This window comes from Triturus cristatus, chromosome 8, assembly GCF_964204655.1.
Source record: "Triturus cristatus chromosome 8, aTriCri1.1, whole genome shotgun sequence".
In the NCBI taxonomy this organism is placed as follows: Eukaryota; Metazoa; Chordata; class Amphibia; order Caudata; family Salamandridae; genus Triturus; species Triturus cristatus.
This window is the reverse complement of record NC_140591.1, coordinates 453,169,779-453,197,272: the sequence shown is the minus strand read 5'-3', so window position 1 is coordinate 453,197,272 and position 27,494 is coordinate 453,169,779. Positions and strand designations below refer to the sequence as shown.

Here is a 27,494-nt window from a genome sequence, read left to right as displayed (position 1 = left end):
TCCATCCACCCGAAACAAAATAAGTCTACATGAGGCTAACCACACTAGGTATTGCCGACTTCAACCCCGCATGGGGTCGCAAGGGGAAATCTACAAACTGCAGACTATGCCCCTATATGAGGGAATCCTGGCTGCATCTCCATTGCTGCTGCCAGCACCTTAACAACGACCGCTGGCGACTCCTGCGTCCAATCTGCATAATAAACGGAATAGAGACCTGCAGTGAAGCGTCAGCTTTGTGCCCATCCACCACCGACACAACGACACTAGCAAGACTGGCAAAATGTATCCATCAAATCAGGATTGCCCTAAAAGCTGCCAACGAAAGCAACAAAACTCTGGCGTAGGGCACCACAAAATCTAGTGGAAGCAAGCTTAGCGGCCCTAAACATCTCTAGCCCGCCAGTTTAATGACAACGCCAACATCAGCGAGGGCTAAAAGGAATGAAGGAGGTGACGTCCATCATCCCGTATTGCTGTTTACCCAGCGTGGCTCAAAGGGAACTTCATGAAAGCGCGTAAGGCCATACGGCACAGACCACAACTATAGGGGAGGGCCGATCACGTTGGTACATGGGCGGGGCGCACAATTTTACGTAAGATAAACAAATGTTTTTAGATCATGGTTTTAGCTTTATATGCTGATTGATATTACTGTAATGATTTTAATCAATTGAACAGTTAATAACAAATACAATAGGAATAAAATCACCCAGCAACATACAACATCTTAATGCCACACTAACCAAGATCCAAACCACCTTAAGCTGAACCCCAACAAGACTGAACTTCTACTCCTCTCCTCAAAGAGCAATCGCCCACCCATCCAAGAAAAACCTGGATGCACTAAATATTCCTATTACACTGTCCAACCCTGCTAAATCTCTGGGTATCACCCTAGATGCAAACTTATCAATGAAAGAGCACATAAATAATTGTTTTTGGTCGGAATAATGCACTTATGTCATATCATGCAAAGAAAAACATTATAACATTTTTAAAAAAGAAAGAAAAAGAAAACGAATGGAGAGAGATTTCTTAGTACTAGGAGCCGACCTGAGGATTACAATGAGGTTTATGTGAACTGGACGAGACCTCTTCTGATTGGAGGGATCTTACTAAAGAATGAAGTCTGGATATGGCTTTAAGGAAATTCCCAAAAATGTTGGGAAGCACTGAAGGGATGTATTGATGAGTGGGAAGTTAGTCAGTAAATTCTTAAACGAGTATTTGCACAACCCTGAATTTAGAGAAACCGGAGGGGGATCTCCAAGAATGTGCTTGTGTCTCCTGTGCGGTAAGGGCACTTTTCTTAAAGCTTCAGGTAGGTTTAAAAGACAGCAGTACGTTTTGTGAGGACAAAAGCTAATTTCTGCAGCAACTATTTCAAGACTCAAAGGAGTTTTCTAAGGACTCAAATGGATTTCTAAAAATTTAAGGGAGTTTCCTGATGACTTTCGGGAGTTTTTGGAAGACTTAAGGACGTTTTAAGGGGAATCAAAGGTATTGTCTAAGGGATTGAGTTTTATGAGGATGTAAAGTGATTTTATGAGGATCTGAAAGTTTCGTAACACTTTGTGTGCGCTCAGTAGTGGCATTTACACACGGTAGTAGCCAGGTCTGCTCCTTCCACACTGAGAGGAGAATTAAAACCAGCCTTACCTCTTTAGGGTGGTTCTCACATCCTGCAAAACAGAGAAACAAATCAGTTTCCACAGGAGATGTTAAAACGTCAGTATTTGTAGGAGTGAAACACTTCTGTTTAGCCATAGTCAGAAGACATTGGGAGCTATTCCTCTTGCAGTCTGTAAGCTTGTGAATCGAGTCTCGTGACACAGCATAGTCTGTAATGTGATGGAATGAGTCACGTGACAGCAGAATAGGTAATATTGTGACTGGGGTCACATGACGCAGCACAGACTTTGGGATCATTTGACACAGCAGAACCGGATGTTCTGAATGGTAATCACGTAACATAGCTCAGTGACATATTCTGAATGCAGTTACACAATAAAACACATTCCGATATTGTGAACGTGCTCAGTTAACACCTTGTATGATGTTTCTAACAGAGACACTTGACACAGCAGTGGGTGGGTGATATTAGTGAATTCACATGACCCAGTCTGAAAAAAGTTACATGACACATTCTGTAATATTCTGAATGTTATCACATGACCCAGCACAGACAACGATTTTCTGAATGAGGCCACATGACACAGTCTGTGATATTTTGAATGGGGTCACATGATACTGCATTGTCTGTTATATTGTAATCCGTGTCACGTGACTCAGCACATGGTGAATTCCACATATAATTACAAACTATGAATTATTTCTTATAAGTATTTAGTTATGCAGCACAATATCCTTGGTGCAACATCAACTGTTGCATGGCTAAACACTTATAAGGTCCCAAAGGCGAGACCTATTGGCTATGCCAATGCTTGTTTAAACAGCAGGCATCCTTCCCAACGTGCTTGCGTGTTACACAGCTGTGCTGCAAACAGATGTTTTCAGAAATCTAAAGGGGAAACCCTTCACACGGAGCATCATCTGCAGGAAGTGACATCGTTCCCTCTACTCCACCGACCTCCCACTGTCATTCTTGGCCAGCAAACATGCACTCCTTTCCTGAATGGCGTAGGAATGTCCCAGGACAGGGTGATTCACAGAGCTTTATAACTCACCTAGGAGTCCAGCAGCTTAAGTCACAACATGGATAGAAAGGGGATCTCGAAGGAAGAAGGCACGTGCATAGCCAGTAAAGAAAACAGAACAGCAAGCACAGCCAACAACTAGACACACAGCAGCAATTGCCAAAGGCAAGAAGCATAACCTGTGCAGGACCACACTGAGCACCAAGAATACAACCAACAAGAATCACAACTAGCAGCTGCAACACGACATTTAGCACACACAACCAGCTACAACTAAAATCACTAGCAAGTACACCCAGAGTTGAAAACAAGAACATCACCAAGACAAACGTAAACAAGTGGACCCAGCAACAGCACGCATAATCAGTAGCAAGAAAACAAGCAGAAGGATAGAACTACCTGCAGAAATAACACTATGGGGACATCAGGCAGCAAGCAAAGGTAACAAGAACACACATAGATTCAGCCCACAGCAAGAGCAAGGACCGCAGAAAGAAACAGCCAACTTACAACAATGTCGATCACAACATGCGGGACGTGCACCTCAAAACACAAATACATTTACTATAAAATCATAACAGCAGTAATATCATGGGAAGAAACGCAAATTTAAATAAGCAAAAATTGGATAGCCCCAGCAAAAAGCGCAGGTAAAGCCAAAGTAGCAAAACGTACAGCAAGCAACAACCATAGCCATTAATCAGCATAAACATTAGCATGCACAACCAGCAAAAAGAATAATGATAAGCAAGACCAATCATCAGGACAGCATCCAGTAGTATAAAAACAAACTGGTATGAGAACAAACCCAGAAGCGCAATATATGCGTAGCAAAAAAGGCAGCTAGAAGTAAATATGACCAACAAAAAGTAGAAAAGGAGTAGCAAGGACAACCTTTAGCAAGAACTACTAGATGCAAGAAAAAACAACTGCAAGAGAATCAGCAACAAAAACGGTGTTAATTACAACCTGTGGAAAGAAACCCAGTAGCAGTTACAATATAAAGAACAGTGAGGACCACTAGAACCAGTACAATAAACAGCTAGCAGCGTGAACATACGCTGCAATAAGAATAGACTGCAGCGTGGTTGTCTATTGAGCTTCCTTAGTCATTGCATCTCAGCTCCTGGATGGACCACGCGGATCCGTGTAGGAGTGAAGGCTATCAATTTCCTAGGTACCTGCATACCTGTTCCTGGATGGACCCCTCCATGTGAGGGTGCTGTATGTCGACTGCATTGTTGCACACCATTCCATACAGTAGGCTACAGACTCCCACCCACGGACCAAACACAATAGCAGTGATAATTATTCCCACAAAGCCAACGTACGAATGGTAGCAAATATGATAAAGTGAAGTAGGCATATGTAAAAATAGCTCTACCTCTCCCACATCCTTCTGTTTCATTTCATGCATAAGCAGCAGCTACAAGTTCACCACAACATGTTTGGAGTACACCTCTGAGCATCTTGTACAAAGCCAAATTAGCTCCAAAAACAAACCCTACTAAACACTATCTCCTCCATCTTCAAACACAACAAACTGAGTAACTGCACAACCCATCACCCAGAAAAAAAATTCAAGACTCTGTATGGGCAGGAAAGTGCAACACAAATGCTATAAATATATATGATAATATGTATTTGCTATATATATTTGATATTGCATTGACTGAGCTCAAAGGAACAAATAAATAATTAGTAGACAAGGTATAAATTCTTGTATGAGCATCTCAACTTTAGGTGATGCATACTGAACAGCATAGTACCTGGTTTCTAACAGACACGAGATCAATGAAAAACAAGCAACGGCCTCCGCTCTAACCTTGAGCCCAGCAGCCGCTGCCCTGGGCGACAGCACAGGAGACAGTCGGGCAGGGCGAGCGCCATAGACAGAGAAAAGGGACACATATTTAGGCTAATGCAAGCATAGAAAACGGACAAGAACGCAGAGCTCAGGTGAACCTACCAATTTTTGTAGTGATGTTTTTCTATTCCCTACAAAATAAATATTTCTCTTGTTAAGAGAAATACGTTTCCAAGTGTGACAGTTAAATTAAATATATCCTTCACTGAATAATTTGCAGTAGAGACTGTGATTGTGGAGTACCTTATTTATACATACAAATACATCTATACTGGAGTAATGTTTTAAATATAAATACGGGGCAACATTGTTGCAAAATAACGTTTTTGAAATATTGCCTGAGCGAAATGACAGAAGAAACACACTGATACGCAAATATGGCGATCGAAGTTATAATAAAGTGTGGCTGCGGCTTTGCATAATCGTCCCTTTTTAGTTTCAATTTCAGGCAGGTTGAGAGGAGGGATTTGGGATGGAAAAAACTAACCGGAGGGAGGGAGGTGGGATGGAAGACACGAACCGGAACTCGCCTTTACGAGCGAATGCTGAAAGGATGTTGAGAAAAGGAGGAGAGGTGGCAAGAGAGGTTCTACACACCATTGCAGCCTGTTGCAGCAATCGGCATCCTCTGCTGTCCAAGATAAAGGCTTGAGGGGAGATATAAGACTAGAGGGAGCCAATATGTTTAAACCATTTTCTGAAATAATAAAACATGAAACACTTATGGCGTAGACATAGATTAGAAAATAATACTTATTCACATCATACACGCTAATGCATTGTGGTTCTGTGTAACACCTTAATTTAGTATTAACTGTTTAGTCAACAAAACGGCGTTCAAAGATTCACTTGTCTTGTGAGAGTGCTTTTTACCATTAAAAGGGCTGATAGGATGGATCGGTACTAAGGACGAACGCTCTTAATATAAAAGGAAATCCAGAGAACCCACATAGGGAAATTCACAAAGGAAAACCACACAGGTTGAGTCGAGAACAGACCGTGAATGTTTATTTTAAAATTAGAAAAATGCAACTGAAGGTGAATCAGCGTAGGCAGTGGAAGCTATGCCTTAATCTAGTCAATAGCCGTAACCAAATATAGTCTAGCGCAAGACCAATAATAAAGAAATGAGCAAATAATTATTGGAACTACTCCCGAAAGTGAAAGTTATCCCGGTTCTAATGAACCATGAAAGACTGCTGGCAGCCGGCTGCGCGCGTGCACGCTCGCGTGAACGTAAGCGCTAGGCCAGCCGGCAGCACTTTGAAAACTCATCTACAAAATGTCTCTCCGAGCAGCGCATGCGCGCTGACTCAGTGAGACCTAAAAAGGGTGAAGTTTATGCAGCTTTTCAATGCCTCACACATTTTTGTGACCACTTGGTTCTTTATGCAGCAATCTCTACCTTTATCTGGGACCACAGAAAACTCCAGTGAGCTTTTCATTACCTACTCTAAATGTCTAATTATATAGCCCACTTTCCACCCTAACCCTATAGATCGGTACAAATGAAAGTAAGTGGCTACCTGCATCAGGAAAAAAATAACCGCTTTAGAACAGAAATGTTTGAAAACTTCTTAGAAAATGGCTGATTTGCTTTCTTTCCACTTCTCTCAGATTTTGCTCCCATTATGCATTCCATTTCTATTCTGCTTTTTTCACAGTTTGCTCCTCCGTTTCCATATGTTAATTACTGTCACTGGAATTGCTTGGTTTGTTGCAATCTCTCTAACAGAAAAAAGGCATAAATGATCTATATATAGATGGATTATTGACTTGTACATGACACTGTACATTCCACTGTGTGTATATTGAATTAGGCACTCAGTATCAATTGAGAAAATGTAAATTAACCCGATCTGTATACTGTGTGCAGATATCAGAGTGCATGGGGTCACTGTGCATTGATCCGAGCCAGATCATGTGTGTTCCGCTCATACATTTAATGCTGCACACAAAACAGGCTTATTTACCAAACATGATCTCACCTTCAGGAGTTCCCACGCTGGCACCTCACACTTCTTTTCTATCTCTGTTATCAGGGCATTGAGAGAGGTGATTTGATTGGACAGTTTGGGGATATTTGCATTTTCTACCATCGTAATCTTCTTCTCCATTTTCTCCAGTTTTTCATGCAGTGTTTGTTCATTTTCTTTCAGGAGTTGCCGTAGTTTTTCAAACTCAGATTCAATTTTCTTCTTCTCAGTTCTTAACTTACTCTGCGAGAAGCAAAGAAAAGCTGGTTAGATATTAAAAGCCTCTCGGAAGACGTCCTGGAAGGGGAGAGGGGGGGGGGAGGGTTTTCCAGAGTGAGGGTGGAGGGGTTGATGACTTCTTTCAAAAATAGGACCACTAGTATGCTTTTTCTAATTACTGAACTACCTTCACTTTTACCGTCATCCGTCCTTCACCTCACGAACTGTAGAGAGATCAGAATTTGTGAAGCTGTAGATAGCTCTATCCATGGAGAGAGTGCAAGGAAGCAAACTCACCACAGGCAGAGACAGTCAAAGACTCAGACAGGCTGAGTGGCGAGACTGGCTGAAGTCAAGTGTGAGTAGATGTCACTGACAGGAGGGAGTGTAAAAGAGGTGAAAAGAGGAAGTTTCCGTACTTGGTGTGGGAGACACGAGATCTGGGCAGTGCGGGCTGCACATGTGCTGCCAGGATGGGGAATCACTGATGTGGTAATTTCACGTTCAAAATCATAATGACATTATGGCCCTCATTACGATGTCGGTGGGCCCGCCACCAACAGTAGGTCGGTGGCAGAACCACCGACATCTGCAGAAGCGGTCCGACCATCGGATTATGATCCGGCGGTCAGAGGTATAGCGCGGAGGGACCGACCTCTGCTTTTCAGGGTAGTGGTGGGACCGTAATCCCGACAATAGGGGTGGTGCCTGCTCAGGCACTGCTTTAGGGATGACAATGTCTGTTTCGCATAGCCTTTTCATGGTGGTCCAACCGCCATGAAAAGACAGACAGAAAGGGACTTTGGGGGCCCCAAACAGGTTCCCCATCCCTCCTGAGCCTCCGCTGTGGGGCCTGGGGAACGCACGTGGTGCCCCCCCAAACACCCACGCACCCTGTCCCGGGCACCACATGGTGCCTGGCACACGGTGCAGGGATGTTTGTAAACATGCCTTTTCCCATTGGCACTTGTGTCGCTGCCCTTTCCAGGCTGCAGCACAAGCCTCAATTGAAAATGTATGTTTACGAGTGCCTTCATGGCGGTCAGATTGTAATAAGGCGGGTGGAGCTGTCTACACGTTGGGCAGACTTCATTCCAATACGATGTTGGTCGGATGCTCGTCCGACCGGCATCGTAATGAGGGCCTAGCTTTTTACTGTTATTGAATCGAGAATTACCAGATCAATTTATATTACTGCACTGTCTCTACAAGTAATTAACAATTTCCTATAGAGGCTGGGTGAAGAGATTGGTTAGATACCTTGTTCTATTCTAAGATAGCAGGCTGTGAGTTATCATGTGAGGTATGTCCCACTATGGCTTCCAGAAGGAGTCTGTGTGTTATCAGGTGAAATATGTCACACTGTAGCTTAGAAACCTGTGTGTTATCAGGTGAGGTATGTCACACTGTATCTTAGGAGCCTCTGTGTTATCAGGTGAGGAAATTCACACTGTGGCTTAGAGCAGAAGCCTGTGTGCTATCAGGTGAGGTATTGCTAATATCGGTAAATGCGATGTCAATAATATATGAACACACAACAATATCAATACCAGTCAATACGACGTTGATGTACGCCATAATATATGTACGCAAAACAATGTCAATACCATTAAATCTGATGTCGATGCATGCCATGACAAATGCATGCATAATAATGAGAATGCCGGTAAATGTGATATCAATGACCGCCAAGTTATATGTACACGTAATAATAAACTTGTATCATTGAGGTCGACTTTATCCGGGATGTCCTCCCCATCAACCCGAATTAGATATACGTGCTCAGACAGGCCCTGTGACCCAAACCCAAGCCTACTGATTGATAAGTCACAGGTGGGGTTACACTTAGACTGAACACAAACACGCGAACATGGAAAATCTAGTTGGCCCCACAGATAGACAGTTACACCACAACAGGTCCAAAGAGATTGGCCCCAATAAACATGTTTGGCCAAAGACTCTTGCATCCCCAAAATACCACAAAGTCAGATGCCACCTATTGTTAGGGACACACAGCCAATCAGAACACAGCATGCACACTACACGCAGTGATCATGTGCTCCCCATGCCAGACATCTGGACACAAACACTGGCCCACGCTAGATCTCCACAAAGACTAGAATCACCTGTGTTCTTGTAGGGAAGTGGATTTCTGTTGCAGCAACCCCCTACTGTTTGCCAGGTTTCTGATGCACTTTGACTTAGTGTGCACTGGGTCCTTGTCAATCAGGCTCCCAGGGCCTGTGTTCTTTTCTCTAAACTGCACCATTGTTACCACAATTGACACAACTCTGGCCTACCTGTAAGTCCCATGTAAGGGGTACCTACGTTACGGAAGGCATGGTAGCCAGAGAAAGGCCTCTGAGGGATTCAGGATGTATTATGCCACTGTGAAACGGTGCAGATGGGGACCCGTATCTTACCTGCTATTGCGGACCACTGTATCCGAGAATGTCCCCAGTCTGATAAAACACCAGGGAAATACAATACCCCTAGAACGCTGTCTGGAAGGATAACCCCGCCCCCCCTGTCATGTGTCCGTACAGGAACCAACTACGCGGGAGGAGTCGGCGGAAGGGGGAGGGATTGACTCCGGAAGCAGTACCCCATATACAGTGAAAACGGCCCGAACACAAGAATGTGGCGGCACACTTGCAGGAGACAGAGAGGAGTAGCGAGATAGCCAGAGCGTGGAGGAGACGGAGGACGACGTGAGGAAAAGGGACAAGGTGGACGAAGGAGAGGTCGAAGAACAGTTGAGCGAGGAGTGGTGGTGCCCACCGGAGGAGGCCGGAGAGCGGCTGCAACTCAGGAGAGTTGCAGTGGAGCCGGTGAGTGATCGTGGGAGCGGGAGAGAGATAGCGGGGTCACGGGAGGTGGGAGGTTTGTGGATACCGTGGGTGGGATAGGGGAGGGTCTGTGTGTAAAGTACGTCGTGTACACACCCCAGAAACGCCCCATCCCTCAGGTCCCAATCTATAAACACCGTGTTTCCTCAGCCGAGATTCACTTTACATCCTGTACGTCCGTCACATTTCCTTCGCCTTCCCCTCCCTCACAGTTTCCTCCAAAGCACCGATTGGGTGTGGTGAAGCGTAATCTAACACTCAGACTATACAGTCTACCTAAAGACTGACGGCTCCCTTTTGTTTCTCCCCTCTCTATGAGCCTCCGAGGAAGGTCACTAGATTCGGAAGCCCGAACGGACGAGACAGCAACCGACACCGAGGCCAACGGACCAGGAGAAGACCCGAGGAAGAAAGAAGATCCCTTCCCATCCCTGGACCCCAGACAGCCTATTGTTTGCAATAAACAATCTACAATTTCTCACTACATACAGCCTCCGCGTCTGTTTATCCGGCACACACTCCCACAACCCTCACAGCCACCCTCAGAGACCTCTCACCACAAACATGCACCACTGCCTGCATGGTTTGATGCAGCTGAAAGTGAAGAGTCTGCATGGCACACATCCCTGTGTGCCATGCCTACATAGCACTGCATGAGGCACAGGTAAGTCACTTTTAAGGAAGAGTGCACTATACCTCATGTGAGGACCTATCTGCATGTGCAGACAGGCCCCTATAATATCTAAGGCCATTCTAAGTGTCCAGTAAAGCCTTACCAAGTATATGGTCTAGAAACAGGTCATTATGAGTTTCCTAGCACCAGAATGGCTTACGGAACCCTGGGATGCTTGGTATCAAACATCTCAGAATAATAAACCTGCACTGACTCCAGTGTCGGATTCATTATTCCATGCACCTAGGGGTCCCTTCTAGAGGAAACTCCTGAACCAAGCCAAACACTGGTGGGTTCCTGACTGGTGAACACCAGCCTACCACCATGAGACAAGCTTCTGGACCCCTGGGGTGGGAGCCTTCACTCCCTCGGCCCAGAAACAAAGCTTTTCTTGGGTGGAGGTGTTCTCACCGCCCCAGGTCAGAATGAGCCATCTGTGGCAGGGGCGATTCAAAGGGCTTGCCGCCTTTGCAACGCGAGCCCCAGACTCTCCTGCTATCAGGAGCAAGCCCCCTTACTGTCTCCCCCCCCCTTTTTTCAGCAGGAAGAGTGCAGGAAGAATTCAAACAAGCAGAAGGGGTACCCACCTCTGCCAACCCCACCCCTCAGGTGGGGAAGGCGAGGTTGAAGCACACTCCTCAGTGCCCGTCATCTTGCAGATGGCGGGCATGTCCCATCAGGTTTTGGGATTTCGCCAACTCCCCCACGTGGAGTGAGTACACCAAGGGTGTGCTCACCCTAAGGTCAGGTGCTCATTCTCTACTGACCTCGAGACCCCTAAAATGCCCCCTAAATACAGTATTTAGGTGGCAGCCCTGAACCCAGAAGGCAGATTCCTGCGACCTACAAAGAAGAAGGACGGACAAAGTCGCACAGAAGAGGAGACTGTAGAGAAGGCCTGACTTGACCCAAGCCCTACCGGCCCGTCTGCAGTTCCCAGAGATACTGTGCCAAAAGTCGACTTGACAACACACAGGCTCCTGCTCTAAGCTACAGTGTGACATACCTCACCAGACAACACACAGGCTCCTGCTCTAAGCTACAGTGTGACATACCTCACCAGACAACACACAGGCTCCTGCTCTAAGCTACAGTATGACATACCTCACCAGACAACACACAGGCTCCATCTATAAGCTACAGTGTGACAAACCTCACCAGACAACACACAGGCTCCTAGAGACAGTGTGACATACCTCACCTGATAACACACAGGCTCCTTAGCCAGGATAGCTTGACTCCAGTGGTGTAGTGAGCACGGGTCCCACGTCTGGGAATACCCATCCCACTTAGGGCGAAAAGCGTTACAACAACTATCCTGGCTGATGACGGCTGATAGCCAGAAACCGGTCCTAGGATGCTTGATTCCGGTCCAGGGAAGACATGGATTGGCAGTTCGGGCTGGACTGTTCCCATGAGGCACAGGGTCAAGACTGATTTGCATATGGCCATGTCTGAACTGGGGTGGCATAGTGGGCAAAAGAACGATGGATTTATCCCAGATCTCTTGACTGGGGGAGAATGTCTGCATTGTCAGCATTCCGTCCATCATTTGTTTGTTGTAACGCTTTTCGCCCTAAGTGGGATGGGTATGCCCAGACGTGGGTCCCGTGCTCACTACGCCACTGGAGTCAAGCTATCCTGGCTGATGACGGCTGATAGCCAGAAACCGGTCCTAGGATGCTTGATTCCGGTCCAGGGAAGACATGGCTTGGCAGTTCGGGCTGGACTGTTCCCATGAGGCACAGGGTCAAGACTGATTTGCATATGGCCATGTCTGAACTGGGGTGGCGTAGTGGGCAAAAGAACGATGGATTTATCCCAGATCTCTTGACTGGGGGAGAATGTCTGCATTGTCAGCATTCCGTCCATCATTTGTTTGTTGTAACGCTTTTCGCCCTAAGTGGGATGGGTATGCCCAGACGTGGGTCCCGTGCTCACTACGCCACTGGAGTCAAGCTATCCTGGCTGATGACGGCTGATAGCCAGAAACCGGTCCTAGGATGCTTGATTCCGGTCCAGGGAAGACATGGCTTGGCAGTTCGGGCTGGACTGTTCCCATGAGGCACAGGGTCAAGACTGATTTGCATATGGCCATGTCTGAACTGGGGTGGCGTAGTGGGCAAAAGAACGATGGATTTATCCCAGATCTCTTGACTGGGGGAGAATGTCTGCATTGTCAGCATTCCGTCCATCATTTGTTTGTTGTAACGCTTTTCGCCCTAAGTGGGATGGGTATGCCCAGACGTGGGTCCCGTGCTCACTACGCCACTGGAGTCAAGCTATCCTGGCTGATGACGGCTGATAGCCAGAAACCGGTCCTAGGATGCTTGATTCCGGTCCAGGGAAGACATGGCTTGGCAGTTCGGGCTGGACTGTTCCCATGAGGCACAGGGTCAAGACTGATTTGCATATGGCCATGTCTGAACTGGGGTGGCGTAGTGGGCAAAAGAACGATGGATTTATCCCAGATCTCTTGACTGGGGGAGAATGTCTGCATTGTCAGCATTCCGTCCATCATTTGTTTGTTGTAACGCTTTTCGCCCTAAGTGGGATGGGTATGCCCAGACGTGGGTCCCGTGCTCACTACGCCACTGGAGTCAAGCTATCCTGGCTGATGACGGCTGATAGCCAGAAACCGGTCCTAAGATGCTTGATTCCGGTCCAGGGAAGACATGGCTTGGCAGTTCGGGCTGGACTGTTCCCATGAGGCACAGGGTCAAGACTGATTTGCATATGGCCATGTCTGAACTGGGGTGGCGTAGTGGGCAAAAGAACGATGGATTTATCCCAGATCTCTTGACTGGGGGAGAATGTCTGCATTGTCAGCATTCCGTCCATCATTTGTTTGTTGTAACGCTTTTCGCCCTAAGTGGGATGGGTATGCCCAGACGTGGGTCCCGTGCTCACTACGCCACTGGAGTCAAGCTATCCTGGCTGATGACGGCTGATAGCCAGAAACCGGTCCTAGGATGCTTGATTCCGGTCCAGGGAAGACATGGCTTGGCAGTTCGGGCTGGACTGTTCCCATGAGGCACAGGGTCAAGACTGATTTGCATATGGCCATGTCTGAACTGGGGTGGCGTAGTGGGCAAAAGAACGATGGATTTATCCCAGATCTCTTGACTGGGGGAGAATGTCTGCATTGTCAGCATTCCGTCCATCATTTGTTTGTTGTAACGCTTTTCGCCCTAAGTGGGATGGGTATGCCCAGAAGTGGGTCCCGTGCTCACTATGCCACTGGAGTCAAGCTATCCTGGCTGATGACGGCTGATAGCCAGAAACCGGTCCTAGGATGCTTGATTCCGGTCCAGGGAAGACATGGCGTGGCAGTTCGGGCTGGACTGTTCCCATGAGGCACAGGGTCAAGACTGATTTGCATATGGCCATGTCTGAACTGGGGTGGCGTAGTGGGCAAAAGAACGATGGATTTATCCCAGATCTCTTGACTGGGGGAGAATGTCTGCATTGTCAGCATTCCGTCCATCATTTGTTTGTTGTAACGCTTTTCGCCCTAAGTGGGATGGGTATGCCCAGACGTGGGTCCCGTGCTCACTACGCCACTGGAGTCAAGCTATCCTGGCTGATGACGGCTGATAGCCAGAAACCGGTCCTAGGATGCTTGATTCCGGTCCAGGGAAGACATGGCTTGGCAGTTCGGGCTGGACTGTTCCCATGAGGCACAGGGTCAAGACTGATTTGCATATGGCCATGTCTGAACTGGGGTGGCGTAGTGGGCAAAAGAACGATGGATTTATCCCAGATCTCTTGACTGGGGGAGAATGTCTGCATTGTCAGCATTCCGTCCATCATTTGTTTGTTGTAACGCTTTTCGCCCTAAGTGGGATGGGTATGCCCAGACGTGGGTCCCGTGCTCACTACGCCACTGGAGTCAAGCTATCCTGGCTGATGACGGCTGATAGCCAGAAACCGGTCCTAGGATGCTTGATTCCGGTCCAGGGAAGACATGGCTTGGCAGTTCGGGTTGGACTGTTCCCATGAGGCACAGGGTCAGGACTGATTTGCATATGGCCATGTCTGAACTGGGGTGGCGTAGTGGGCAAAAGAACGATGGATTTATCCCAGATCTCTTGACTGGGGGAGAATGTCTGCATTGTCAGCATTCCGTCCATCATTTGTTTGTTGTAACGCTTTTCGCCCTAAGTGGGATGGGTATGCCCAGACGTGGGTCCCGTGCTCACTACGCCACTGGAGTCAAGCTATCCTGGCTGATGACGGCTGATAGCCAGAAACCGGTCCTAGGATGCTTGATTCCGGTCCAGGGAAGACATGGCTTGGCAGTTCGGGCTGGACTGTTCCCATGAGGCACAGGGTCAAGACTGATTTGCATATGGCCATGTCTGAACTGGGGTGGCGTAGTGGGCAAAAGAACGATGGATTTATCCCAGATCTCTTGACTGGGGGAGAATGTCTGCATTGTTAGCATTCCGTCCATCATTTGTTTGTTGTAACGCTAAGCTACAGTATGACATACCCCACCTAATAACACACAGGCGCCTACTATAAGCTACAGTATGACATACCCCACCTAATAACACACAGGCTCCTGCTCTAAGCTACAGTATGACATACCCCACCTAATAACACACAGGCTCCTGCTCTAAGCTACAGTATGCACATACCCCACCTAATAACACACAGGCTCCTGCTCTAAGCTACAGTATGACATACCCCACCTAATAACACACAGGCTCCTACTCTAAGCTACATTATGACATACCTCATCTGATAACACACAGGCTCCTGCTCTAGGTCACAGTGTGACATACCTCACCTGTTAACACACAGGCTCCTACTCTAAGCCACAGTGTGACATACCTCACCTGATAACACACAGGCTCCTGATCTAAGCTACAGTATGACATACCTCACCTGATAACACACAGGCTCCTGATCTAAGCTACAGTATGACATACCCCACCTAATAACATACAGGCTCCTACTCTACGCTACAGTATGACATACCCCACCTAATAACACACAGGCTCCTGCTCTAGGTCACAGTGTGACATACCTCATCTGACAACACACCGGCTTCTGCTCCAAACTACAGTGTGACATACCTCACCAGACAACACACAGGCTCCATCTCAAAGCTAGTGTGACATACCTCACCAGACAACACACAGGCTCCTGCTCTAAGCAACAGTGTGACATACCTCACCTGATAACACACAGGCTCTTGCTCTAAGCTACAGTATGCACATACCCCACCTGATAACACACAGGCTCCTACTCTAAGCTACAGTATGACATACCTCACCTGATAAGACACAAGCTCCTGCTCTAGGTCACAGTGTGACATATCCCACCTGATAACACACATGCTTCTGCTCCAAACTACAGTATGACATACCCCACCTAATAACACACAGGCTCCTACTCTAAGCTACAGTATGACATACCTCACCTGATAACACACAGGCTCCTGCTCTAGGTCACAGTGTGACATGCCTCACCTGTTAACACACAGGCTCCTACTCTAAGCTACAGTATGACATATCCCACCTAATAACACACAGGCTCCTACTCTAAGCTAGTGTGACATACCTCACCAGACAACACACAGGCTCCTGCTCTAAGCTACAGTATGGCATACCTCACCAGACAACACACAGGCTCCTGCTCTAAGCTAGTGTGACATACCTCACCAGACAACACACAGGCTTCTGCTCTAAGCTACAGTATGACATACCTCACCAGACAACACACAGGCTCCATCTATAAGCTACAGTGTGACAAACCTCACCAGACAACACACAGGCTCCTAGAGACAGTGTGACATACCTCACCTGATAACACACAGGCTCCTGATCTAAGCTACAGTATGACATACCTCACCTGATAACACACAGGCTCCATCTCTAAGCTAGTGTGGCATACCTCACCAGACAACACACAGGCTCCCGCTCTAAGCAACAGTGTGACATACCCCACCTAATAACACACAGGGTCCTGCTCTAAGCTACAGTATGACATACCCCACCTGATAACACACAGGCTCCTACTCTAAGCTACAGTATGACATACCCCACCTGATAACACACAGGCTCCTACTCTAAGCTACAGTATGACATACCTCACCTGATAAAACACAGGCTCCTGCTCTAGGTCACAGTGTGACATATCCCACCTGATAACACACATGCTTCTGCTCCAAACTACAGTATGACATACCCCACCTAATAACACACAGGCTCCTACTCTAAGCTACAGTATGACATACCTCACCTGATAACACACAGGCTCCTGCTCTAGGTCACAGTGTGACATACCTCACCTGTTAACATACAGGCTCCTACTCTAAGCTACAGTATGACATACCCCACCTAATAACACACAGGCTCCTGCTCTAAGCTACAGTATGACATACCCCACCTAATAACACACAGGCGCCTACTATAAGCTACAGTATGACATACCCCACCTAATAACACACAGGCTCCTGCTCTAAGCTACAGTATGACATACCCCACCTAATAACACACAGGCGCCTACTATAAGCTACAGTATGACATACCCCACCTAATAACACACAGGCTCCTGCTCTAAGCTACAGTATGCACATACCCCACCTAATAACACACAGGCTCCTGCTCTAAGCTACAGTATGACATACCCCACCTTATAACACACAGGCTCCTACTCTAAGCTACATTATGACATACCTCATCTGATAACACACAGGCTCCTGCTCTAGGTCACAGTGTGACATACCTCACCTGTTAACACACAGGCTCCTACTCTAAGCCACAGTGTGACATACCTCACCTGATAACACACAGGCTCCTGATCTAAGCTACAGTATGACATACCCCACCTAATAACATACAGGCTCCTACTCTACGCTACAGTATGACATACCCCACCTAACAACACACAGGCTCCTGCTCTAGGTCACAGTGTGACATACCTCATCTGACAACACACCGGCTTCTGCTCCAAACTACAGTGTGACATTCCTCATCTGACAACACACAGGCTCCTGCTCTAAGCTACAGTGCAACATACCTCACCTGACAACACACATGTTCCTGCTCCAAGCTACAGTGTGACATACCTCACCTGATAACACTCAGGCTCCTGCTCTAAGCCACAGTGTGACATACCTCACCTGATTACACACAGGCTCCTGCTATAAGCTGCAGTGTGACATACCACACCTGATAACACACAGGCTCCTGCTCTAAGCTACAGTGTGACATACCTCACCTGATAACACACAGGCTCCTGCTCTAAGCTACAGTGGGACATACCTTACCTAATAACACACAGCCTCCAAAGCTGCAATGTGACATTCCTCACCTGATAACACACAGGCTCCTACTCTAAGCTATAGTGTGACATACCTCACCTGATAACACACAAGCGACTGATCTAAGCCACAGTGTGACATACGTCATCTGATAACACACTCGCTCCTAAGCTACAGTGTGACATACCTTACCAGATAACTCTCATTGTCCGGCTCTTAGCCACAGTGTGACATACCTCACCTGATAAAACACAGGCTCCTAAGCTACAGTGCACTATAACTCACCTGATAGCGCTGTCTCCTGCTCACCTGATAACACTAAGATTAGTGCTCTAAGCCACAGTGTGGCTTACCTCATCTGATAACACACAGGCTCCTGCTCTAAGCTACAGTGTGTTGTACCTCACCTGATAACACACATGCTCCTGCTCCAAGCTACAGTGTGACATACCTCACCTGGTTACACACAGGCTCCTGCGCTAAGCCACGGTGTGACATACCTCACGTGGTAATGATGAAGCAGCTAAGACAACATTTGTATACCTCCTCTATTTTGCATGCTATTAATTACGCAATCATTCTAAAAATTAATTTGCATAACCTGTTTGCTGTGAAAATGACAATTAACCAACATTTGCACCTTGATAAACATAATTACACATGGGACTAAATTGCTAATTGCATGGCAAAATTAGTTAATTAACAATGGTACGCAAACTAACCTTAGAAGAAGTCTTTATTGCTCAGTTACTTAAAACCATTGCAATTGTTAACATATAAAAACCATAAGTTAAATCCAATTGGTATTTAAAAGATAAAATGACAGATATGTATATACAACAAGATTGGCTTCGAATAAAAAGAATAGTTATAATGAATACAAAAAAAGAAAGGTTATGTGTTTGATTTGCGCCTGGATGTTGGCCGAACTATAATATTTATAGCTGGGTCTGTTGGGGCATGACAGTCCCCTGCAGTGTTATTGTGTCCTATTTTACCGTTCAGATATCAGGCCATTACCCGTGTCAAGAGAAATGATTCCTTATCAGTTTTGGGTTTCACTTCATTAATTGGCGTTGGCCTGTTTTCGCCCTCTGTCATTCTTGTTTCTTTTCTGCTTTGTCCAAGAATTTGACGACGTGGCATGCTAATTGAATGTTCGTTCCGTCCAAGCAGGCCTTTACTGCCTGCCGGCGTGTTCTTGTGCCCAGCCTGTTGAAGTGCTTTTTTAGAAGGGATCTGCACTCTTCGTCCAGACCTTTGCAGGTGCATAGTAGATGCAGGATGTCTTCCTTTGAGTTCCCACAAACTCGGCAGTTGATAGTTTCCTTGGGTCTTATCCATGGGGGGAGGTGATTTTGTACTGGAAGTTGGCCCAGCCGTAGACGTAGGAACTTCTCCTTTGTGCGCCTGGTAAACCCGACCCCTAGGTAGCTTTGGCAGAGGCTATTTGTGTAGCTTTGAATGACAGTCCAGCCATGGGCCCGGGTTGCTAGGCTTGCTTTGTCCTTGATTAACGATGTAGATCTAACTGATTTGTTAACTAGTAGTTTGAAGGTGTTATGAGATACACTGCTCGTCCAGGCTTCTTGAAGACTCAAGGAATTTAAGGAGTGGTTAAGATATAGCGCAGCCGCGCTCTTGCTTTTACTTTCCATCTCTTTCCATAGGTGGTGATTTAGGCTTGTGGGTTCCCCTCTCTGTATCTTGTGCCATCTTTTGGCATAGGCACCCATTCGCTCTAGAATTTGGTTTCTCAGGCCACATTCCAGCCTGATTTGTGCCTGGGAAGTGTAGTTGGGCAAACTGAAGGTTATTCTCATGGCCTTCGCTATTGTGTTGTTCAGTTGCTGGGCGTCCCTTCCTCGGAGGCATTCGCTTCCGTAGGTCAGGGCCGATGTTAGTTTTGACTGTAGCACTTGCAGCAGGGGTGTGAAGCTTCGGCCGACTGCTTTTGTTTTGAGGTTCCTTAATGCAATCCCTACGCTGGTGCCCCTCCGTTTTATTGCGTCCTTTTGCTGATTGAATGAGCCCTTTCCGTCGAAGATTACCCCCAGGTACCTATACTCCTCTACTGCCTCCAATGTGGACCCTCCCATGTGCCAGTGAAATCCTGCTAGTGGTCTTTTTGCGTTGATCCTCATTGTTTTGGTTTTTAAGAGATTGATGGTGAGGTTATTGTCTATCGAGTACTTGAACGTAGTGGTGATCAGATGTTGTAGCCCTATCGATGTTCTACTTATTAGGACAATATCGTCAGCATACATTAGATTGGAAATAGTAAGGCCGCCTAGGCTAGGGGCGTGGGAGTTAGTTTCGTCCAGCAGTTGAGCCAGGTCGGACATGAAAATGTTGAAGAGTGTTGGAGCTAGGACACAGCCTTGTTTTAAGCCTTTGGTAGTCATTATTTTTCTTGAGAGGAAGTCTCATGGCCCTAGCTTTACTTGGACCCATGTGTCCGTGTGAAGTAGAATCAGCTGTGAGAGAAGGCCCGCTGGGATGTTCCGTTTTTCCAGTTTTGACCATAGTAAGTTTCTGTTGACGGTGTCGAACGCTGAGGTGAAGTCAATGAAGCATACATACAGGGGAAGGTTAACAGTCTTTGTGGCGTCGATGAGGCGCGAGAGAGCTAGCATGTTTGATGTTGTTCCCATTTGTTTGCGGAATCCTGTCTGAGTAATAGGGATTACTGCATTTTCTTCTGACCAGTCCAAAAGCTCCTCTAGTAGAAGACCAGCGTAATATTTGGCTTCGTTGTCAATTAGGGCTATTAGTCTGTAGTTTTTTGGGTCCTTTACGTTGCCCTTCTTGTGTATTGGTGCTATTATGGAGCCTTTCCATGACGCTGGGATTGTTGCAGTGTCTCTTATCTGCTTGAAAAGTGGCGCAAGGGCTGCTGCCCAGTAATCCGGGTTTTGTTTATACAGTATTGGGGGAATCCCGTTGGGGCCTGGTGCACCCTCCGCTTTCCCCATCGCGATCCTGTTTATTATTTGTTTTTCCATAAGGTCAAATGCGTTACTGCCCAATTGTGACGTCCGTGTTGGACATTTTATTTTGGCCTTGTCCGATCGCCTAGTAGTTGTGGGCTGTGGCGCTGTGTTGAAGTGAGCCTGAAGATGGTTGGCCCAGGCTTCCTCGGAAACATAAGAAACGATGGTCGGGATCCTAGCGTTCTGGAGTGAGTTAACTGTTTTCCAGAATCTTCCGCTTGTGTTGGTTCCTTTAGCGTCGTGTAGAAGTCTTGCCCGCATTTTTTCCTCTTCTTCCCTTTTGCCCTGCCAGATTATTCTCTTTTTTTCCTGTTTTAAATTTTGCATCTCCAGTTGAATTATAGGGTCCGGTCCCTCACGGTGTAGTTTGCGCAGCAGTTTGTTGATGTTACTTTTCAGGTGCTTAATCTTGATGTTTTGATTTGAGGCCTTGTCGCAGTTGCCAGTTGAGTCAATTCTCTTTCCTTGGCTTTTATAGCTTTGGCCACTAGACTTGGGTTTCCTTGTGTGGGCCTGTCCCAGGCTCCTCGTGAAGTGTTCCCAAGCATTTAGGTACTCAGTGTTGTTTGTGATACACTTTTCCCACCGGCTTTTTGCATCAGTTGTAAGGCCTTCCAGGTTTGACGTGTTGCATTTGATTCTTTTTAGAGCCACCAGCAGTGAACAATCCAAGTTTATCGCTAGTCTGGCTTGCGCCACCCCCTGGAAGTTAAGGCCAAATTCTTGGGGCTGGTGGTCACTAGCTGTCATTGTGCCAATTCGGAAATCCGTGATTTTCGCGAAGAGATGCAGGGATACAAATGTGAAGTCTATGGAGGAGCTGGCTGTTGAATTGTGAAAGGTAGCTGACGGGGGGCTGTCGTTTGCGAAGCGGCCATTTAGTGCTGCCAGGTTAAGGTGTTCTAGATCCTTAGTGCTTGAGTTTGACAGCTGGTTTTGGTTACTCCATTTGCTTATTGCTTGTTGTGGAATTTCCCATGCAAGGAACAGTTCTTCTAGCGATGTGTCCCTTGTTTGAGGCCCTCCCAGAAAAATATTGAAGTCCCCTGTAACTATGAGGCTTGTGTTCGCTGACTCTGTCAGTGTTTTTGAGATCTCTTCTACCAAGAGGATCATTCCTGTTTTTTTTCCCCGAGGATGTAGATATACGTTCATCAGCCTTAGATTTTGTTTTGAATCTTTTCCCCTCACTTCTAGTTCTATTGTGAGGGTGCAGTTGTTTCCTGTCTGTTTCGAGTTTATGTATTTTGATTCGTTAAAGGTCTTTATTGCTGTGTATATTGTAAAACCGCCCTTTGGATGGCCGTATTTAGTAATTCTAGTCGCTGGGAGGTGATATGTGTTGTAGCCTTGGATGTGATGTGGTTGTTCTAGCCAGGTCTCCTGTAAGGCTATTATGTCAAATGTTTGAAGGTTGAAAGTAGCTGAAGGTCGTCTTTTTTATTTCCTAGGCCATTGATATTCCAAGAACATGATCTTCGTTGTTGCTTTATGGCTGGATTTTGTTGAGTTTTTTGTCAAAGCTTTTCGGCCCTTGTGTTAATTGTCCTCGCTATCCAATTCCAGTCAGTTTGGTCAGTTGGGCAATACTCTTGCATGTTTGTCCTGGGCACTGAGTGGCTTCTGGCCCCCTTTAGGACGCTTTCGGTTTTTCCTGGATGTAACTTACTTGTTGGCTCGTATGTTTGTCTCTCTTTGTATGCCTGGCATAGTGGTTCAGGGTAGCCTGTTTTTTCCATTCTTTTTAGGCGTATCCCCCAAGATAGAAAAGTTGACTCAAATTCCATAATTCTCTTCACAGTTTCGTTCCGTAACCATGTTGTTTTTGTGACCTCCAAACTTGACGGGTGGTAATTTTGGATAAATTCCACTGCCGCTAGGTCTTTTGTGCTGATATCGGTCAGACTGCTAATATTAGATAATAGGAGTAAGATGTTGCCTCGGTTGAGGATGTCCCCGCTCCCTCTTGATTTGTAGTCTGGAATGAACAGTATTGTGCCACTATCAGTTTCTGCCTGAGTGGACTCCTGTGGATTGTCGTCTTTTATGCCCTTATCCCTGTGTGGGATATCATGTATTGTGGCAGGTTTTAGGTCCTCCCCCTGCCCTTCCCGGTTTATCTTGTTGGCCATGGTTCTGGAGTCTTCTTTTAGGGGCGGGCCTTTGCTTCTATCTGCCATTTGTCCCTCCCTTGAGATTGTGAGGGTGGGGTTTTTAGTTTGTGGTGGCTCTTCCACCTTCCTGGCCGATAGGGTGGTTATGATTATGGACGAATTTGCTGTGTCATCTGCTGCTTCTACTTCTGGTGTTTCTGCTGCTGCAGCTTCTAGAATGGTGGTTGCCCTGTGAAAAAAAGTTTGTATGTTGGTCGTCTTGTTTCTTCCTTTCCTTTTTTGTTTTCGTAATCTTTTATTTACTGCCTTTGGTTCTTCCTTACTTGCCTTTCCTGTAGCGTCGTTAGGGGCAGTTAGTGCTGTATCAGGTTCTTGCCCATGCGTGTGTTCGGGTTGTGTGTTTGTTTGTGGCAGTGCTTCGCTCCTTCGGTTGGCAGGAAACTGCCTTAAGGATTTCCTTAGTGTCTCCGCATAGGTGTCATTGGTCGGTTTGTTAACTTCTAGGCCGGTTCGGCTGTTTGGCTCAATTTGTCTTTTTTGGCTATTTGGTGTGGTTGATGAGTTCAGTGTATTTATGGTGTCTAAGTGATCTCTTGATAGTGTAAGTTGTTGAGTTTGACCCTCTTTCCCAGTTCCTGGAATGCTGTAAGTTGTGTTATCCGTTTTTTGTTTTAGGTCTGCTAAGATATCTCTCAGGAGTTGGGGGAAGGTAGAGAGTTTGTCTACTATTGTGTAGCATGCGCAGCTCGGCTGCTCTATTTTTGTTTCTGCTTGCACCCTCTTTATCATGCAGTTCATGTCTGCCAGCTTATTATCAATTTTGGCTACATGGATGGCCAAAAAGTTCAGAAGGGATAGTTGGATATCCATTTTTTCCGAATGGTACTGCATGGCCTTAATGGATAGTTGGAGCGTGTTTAGCAAAGATGACCATAGTGCGTCTGAGCTTTTAGGGAGGTCGTCTGTTAGTGGCGTCTTCTCGGAGTCATCAGTTGATGGATTCTTCTCTGGATCTTGCTTACTCTCTGGAGTGCTGACGTCGAGCTGTGTGGCAGATGGTGAGTATGAAGCTACCAGCCTCTCCCATTCTTCTGTTGTTAGCTGGGAGTGCTCTTCCATGTTAGAGGATGCAGGTTGGGTAAGGACCTGGCTTATGTCAATACTTCTGTTTGTTTCCGAAGGATCGATTGCTTCTATTAGCTCTCTTATCTGTGTTTTCTCTAGCTTGGTTGCCCGCACCGCCCCAGGGGTTAGGGTTTTTGCCATGAACTCAGTTGCTTCAGTTTCTTCCCCTTCCAGTTTTGATTCTGTCTCTCTGTCCCACCCCAGGTCGGTATAATCTCTGTCTGACTGAGTCGCCAGGTTGTTGTGCTGATCCCGAAGTGTAGCCTGTTCGGACCTCGTGGTGCTGCTACTGTTCCCTGTGTTGGGTTCTGCTTTGTTTTTTGTCTCGGTCTTGTTAAGGGGCTCTAGATGTGGCTCAGTATGAATTTTCAGCTTGATGGATCCTAATGGGTCTATTTTTCTTACGAAGTTTTGCTCGTCACAGCTAATCGCTTTCCCAATTGCTGGATCTTGGAGCTGTGCGGTCGCCTGGATTGTGATGTTTGGTTCCAGGGGGAGACCCCTTTTGGTGGTGGCATCTGTGATTGTAGTATTGCCCCCACGCTTGTGATGGTTATTTGTGTTTTCAGGTTGTACGCTTCTGTCCTCAGATGTATGAGAAACCCACGTTTTTGTGCCGTGCTTCTCATCGGTACCTTCTGTACCTTCAGGGTGATTTGTTTGCATGCCCCCTTGTGGTACCATTGGCGAGGGCAGCCCCCTCAGGTTGCTGTTAGTGGAACTTAGGTAAGAGCCGGGCTCTTTCAGAAATGAGAAAAAGGAGTAAATTTTGGGTTGAGCGCTCTTTCTCTCCGTTTTGCTGTTGTTAAAGGCTGTTCTTTCTATAGTTTCTGGCGCTAAATCTAATAGCACAGCGTCTTCTTGGTCTGTCGGCGCAGTGACTGTGTCTGTATCGGTGTTAAGTTTCCGCTTGTTGGCCCTGCGTCGTTTGGCAGGTGCATTGTCATTATCATTATCGGTTGTTTTCCTAATTTTGCCTGACCTCATGGCGTGCTTAATTTGGCGCAAATTCCTGAGGGACTGTTGGGTTTTTGTTTTTTACTTGTTTTTTTGGGGGGGGGGATTCTATGTACCTCAGCCGGCTCAGGGATCTTGTTTCCCTTTGATGTAAAGGATTATTGGCGGATTGGCGAAAACTTTGTGTTTCTCAGGGATTCCTTTATCTGGCTTCTGTTGTTTATTAATTGAATTGCTGTTACTTTCGGTAACTTTCTGTCCAGGAGGGTTTTGTTTGGTCGGTAAGTACTTGAATTGTGAGGTGCTTAAGTTTTTTTTTTTTTGCTGAGAGTGAAGCCAAGAATAAGACTGAGGCTGAAACTGAGATTAAAATGGTGGAAGTAGTAGTAGTTTTGCACGAGTTATACTCCTTCCTTAATTGGCTGGTTGGACCTTTAGTCATTAGTTGTTAACTGCTGGGTTGTTAGATTTTGCCTTTGTTGGTGTTTGTCGATATTTTTCCCCTTTTTTTTTGCAGTTGGTTACAAGGAGGCTGTGGACAGTCTGTTTTTTTTTATTTTTTTTATGTAGCCACTGTACGGCTGCCGCCGCTCTCCACCCTCTGGCGCGCCGACCCTCTCCACTCCCGAAGCACCACAGGAGGAACAGTGGGAGTCAGATGCCCAGGACTCCAAGGACGAACTCCGAGTGTCGGGCTCAATCAGCAGTACAGCGGGAGGCGAGGGTCAAAGAGCGGGTTAAAAAACGGAGCGAGAGCGGGGCAACAGCTGCAGGTGAGGCAGGGATCTCAGTGGACTCACCTGCCTGGTCAAGTCCACCTGCCTGGTCGTTAAATGCCCACGGCTCCTGCTGCTCCTGCTGCTCCGAACCCCCTGACGCCGTAGATCACCGGAGATCGAAGCCGGGCACGGCGCTGGATGCGACGACCTGCGAGGTCCAGGACAAGACTTGGCTGCGAGCGAGGGATGGACGGGGTGTTTCCTCCTACACCTCTCCCTCTTGCCTTGTCCTAGGCTGCTCCTTGCTCCGAGCTCCTGGCCTCTCCCCGGCCAGCTCCGCTTGCCGCCCATCGGCCTGCGGAAGTGCAACAGCGCCCTCTGCAGTCTCTCACCGGAGCAGGAAACACGGCGTCCACCTCTCTCCGAATCAATTGGTAGAAAAAGTATTTTGTAACTCAGCCCTGTTGAGCGATGGCAAGGTGTGGCGTTTCTCTTACCTTAGAATTGTGTTAAAGTAGCAAGTTTGCATGATTTATATTGCTTTATGGTTGTATTGTGGCATATAGTTCGCGTAAGGTGAGTATTATTGCTTTAAATGTAGCTACAAGCTAGGTAACTACTAATAGATAATGGGGTTAGTGTGGGTTTAAACATTAGAACCTTGATTTCTATATTTTAACTGCTTTTATGTTTGTTTTTGCTTAAGTTGGCATTCGGGCCTGCTAGGCCACTGTACCTAAAATGGCGGCTCTATGAGGCTGAGGCAACCATGTGCGCGCCACGCTTTCTGCACATGCCCAGCGGGATCCTGAAGTCCAGGCGTCCTGAACCATTGACACCATGTTCCCTGCCAAGGACGATGTTAGCAAATTGACCGACAGCCAAGAAATGACCAAATCTGCAACAAGGCATGGGATGTCAAGACAAGACCCTGTCATTGTGAAAAAGTTCCACATATTGTTTCATATGAGGGAAAATTAGAAGAAGTCACAATTTCTGAACTTTATGCAAGTCCCGACGGAAGAACCAGTTTGCTCGGGAAACATTTAAATAAGATACTGATAACTTCGAACCATCCAATCAGAACATTTTGTCGGCCCTAAAAGTTGCAAAAGTAAGACGAAAAAGGGTATAAAGACCCCTCATCGACTATTGTATTTGTTCACACCCCTTTTTGCTTTTGACGGAGGCGGGAGCGAGAGCTGTTACGCGACTTGACGGCGTGGAGAGACTGTGGTTCTGGCATTTATGTCGGAATTGCGGTTGCTTTGCTTTTAAGCTGTTTTTCCCCTTTTGACTGCTTTTCAAAGAGAAATTCCTTTACGAATGCCGATTTTTCCTGTTTGATCTAACTAATTGGTAAATGATTTACTGCATTTCCTTAAAGCTTTATATATTAATAATTTCTAAATGTTTGAATATTCATTAATAAATCTAAATTTGAATTATGAACTGTAGTAATAAATGCAGGATCTAAAGATTTGATTTAATGCTTAGATAAACAAAACTGAATTAATAAGAATGAGTTTGTGGTTCTTATATTAATTACTGAAATTATCAAATGCTTCCTAGACTTTAAATGGGTTTTAGCAGGTTCTAAATCACCATCAACCAGTTCACCTAGTTGGTCCATCGACCAAATAGTGGAGTGCCTTGATGTTAAGTCAGGATTCTGAAACTGTATATAAAATATATATATTGTAGGTATGAATATAATATAAAAGAGTTATTCCTGATAGGTAATAAGGTACCCACATAATCCAGCAACCTTTCTCCTGTGTACGGGTTCGTGAGAGTGTATGAATGAGATGCATGTTGGTGTTATGGGCCCCACCAATGAATGATTGATTTGTGTAAGAAAATAATCTGTGACATAAGGAGAAGAGTTTGTCCCTTGCGCTGGATCAGTATTTCTTGGTAGCAGAGGTGATGGTTTCTATTGTATTGGCTTGGTGATTATTGATTGGTTTCCATTGTATTGGTTTGGTGATTATTGATGGTTTCTATTATATTGGTTTGATGATTATTTATGTTTTTATGACTAACACTATATGATGAGTTCCGTT

At 46.3% G+C, this 27,494-nt stretch overlaps 1 protein-coding gene across 1 annotated transcript in view; it reads right to left on the bottom strand.

The window, feature by feature from the left end:
* LOC146802308 (E3 ubiquitin-protein ligase TRIM39-like) overlaps nucleotides 1-27,494 on the bottom strand; it is a 95,589-nt gene that overhangs the window by 16,832 nt on the left and 51,263 nt on the right. Inside the window, exons 3-4 of the mRNA XM_085621880.1 lie at nucleotides 6,516-6,746; nucleotides 1,663-1,685 (exon numbers count right to left, since the gene is read on the bottom strand). Coding sequence (XP_085478006.1) covers nucleotides 1,663-1,685; nucleotides 6,516-6,746 — 254 coding nt within the window. The remainder of the gene's footprint in view (nucleotides 1-1,662; nucleotides 1,686-6,515; nucleotides 6,747-27,494) is intronic.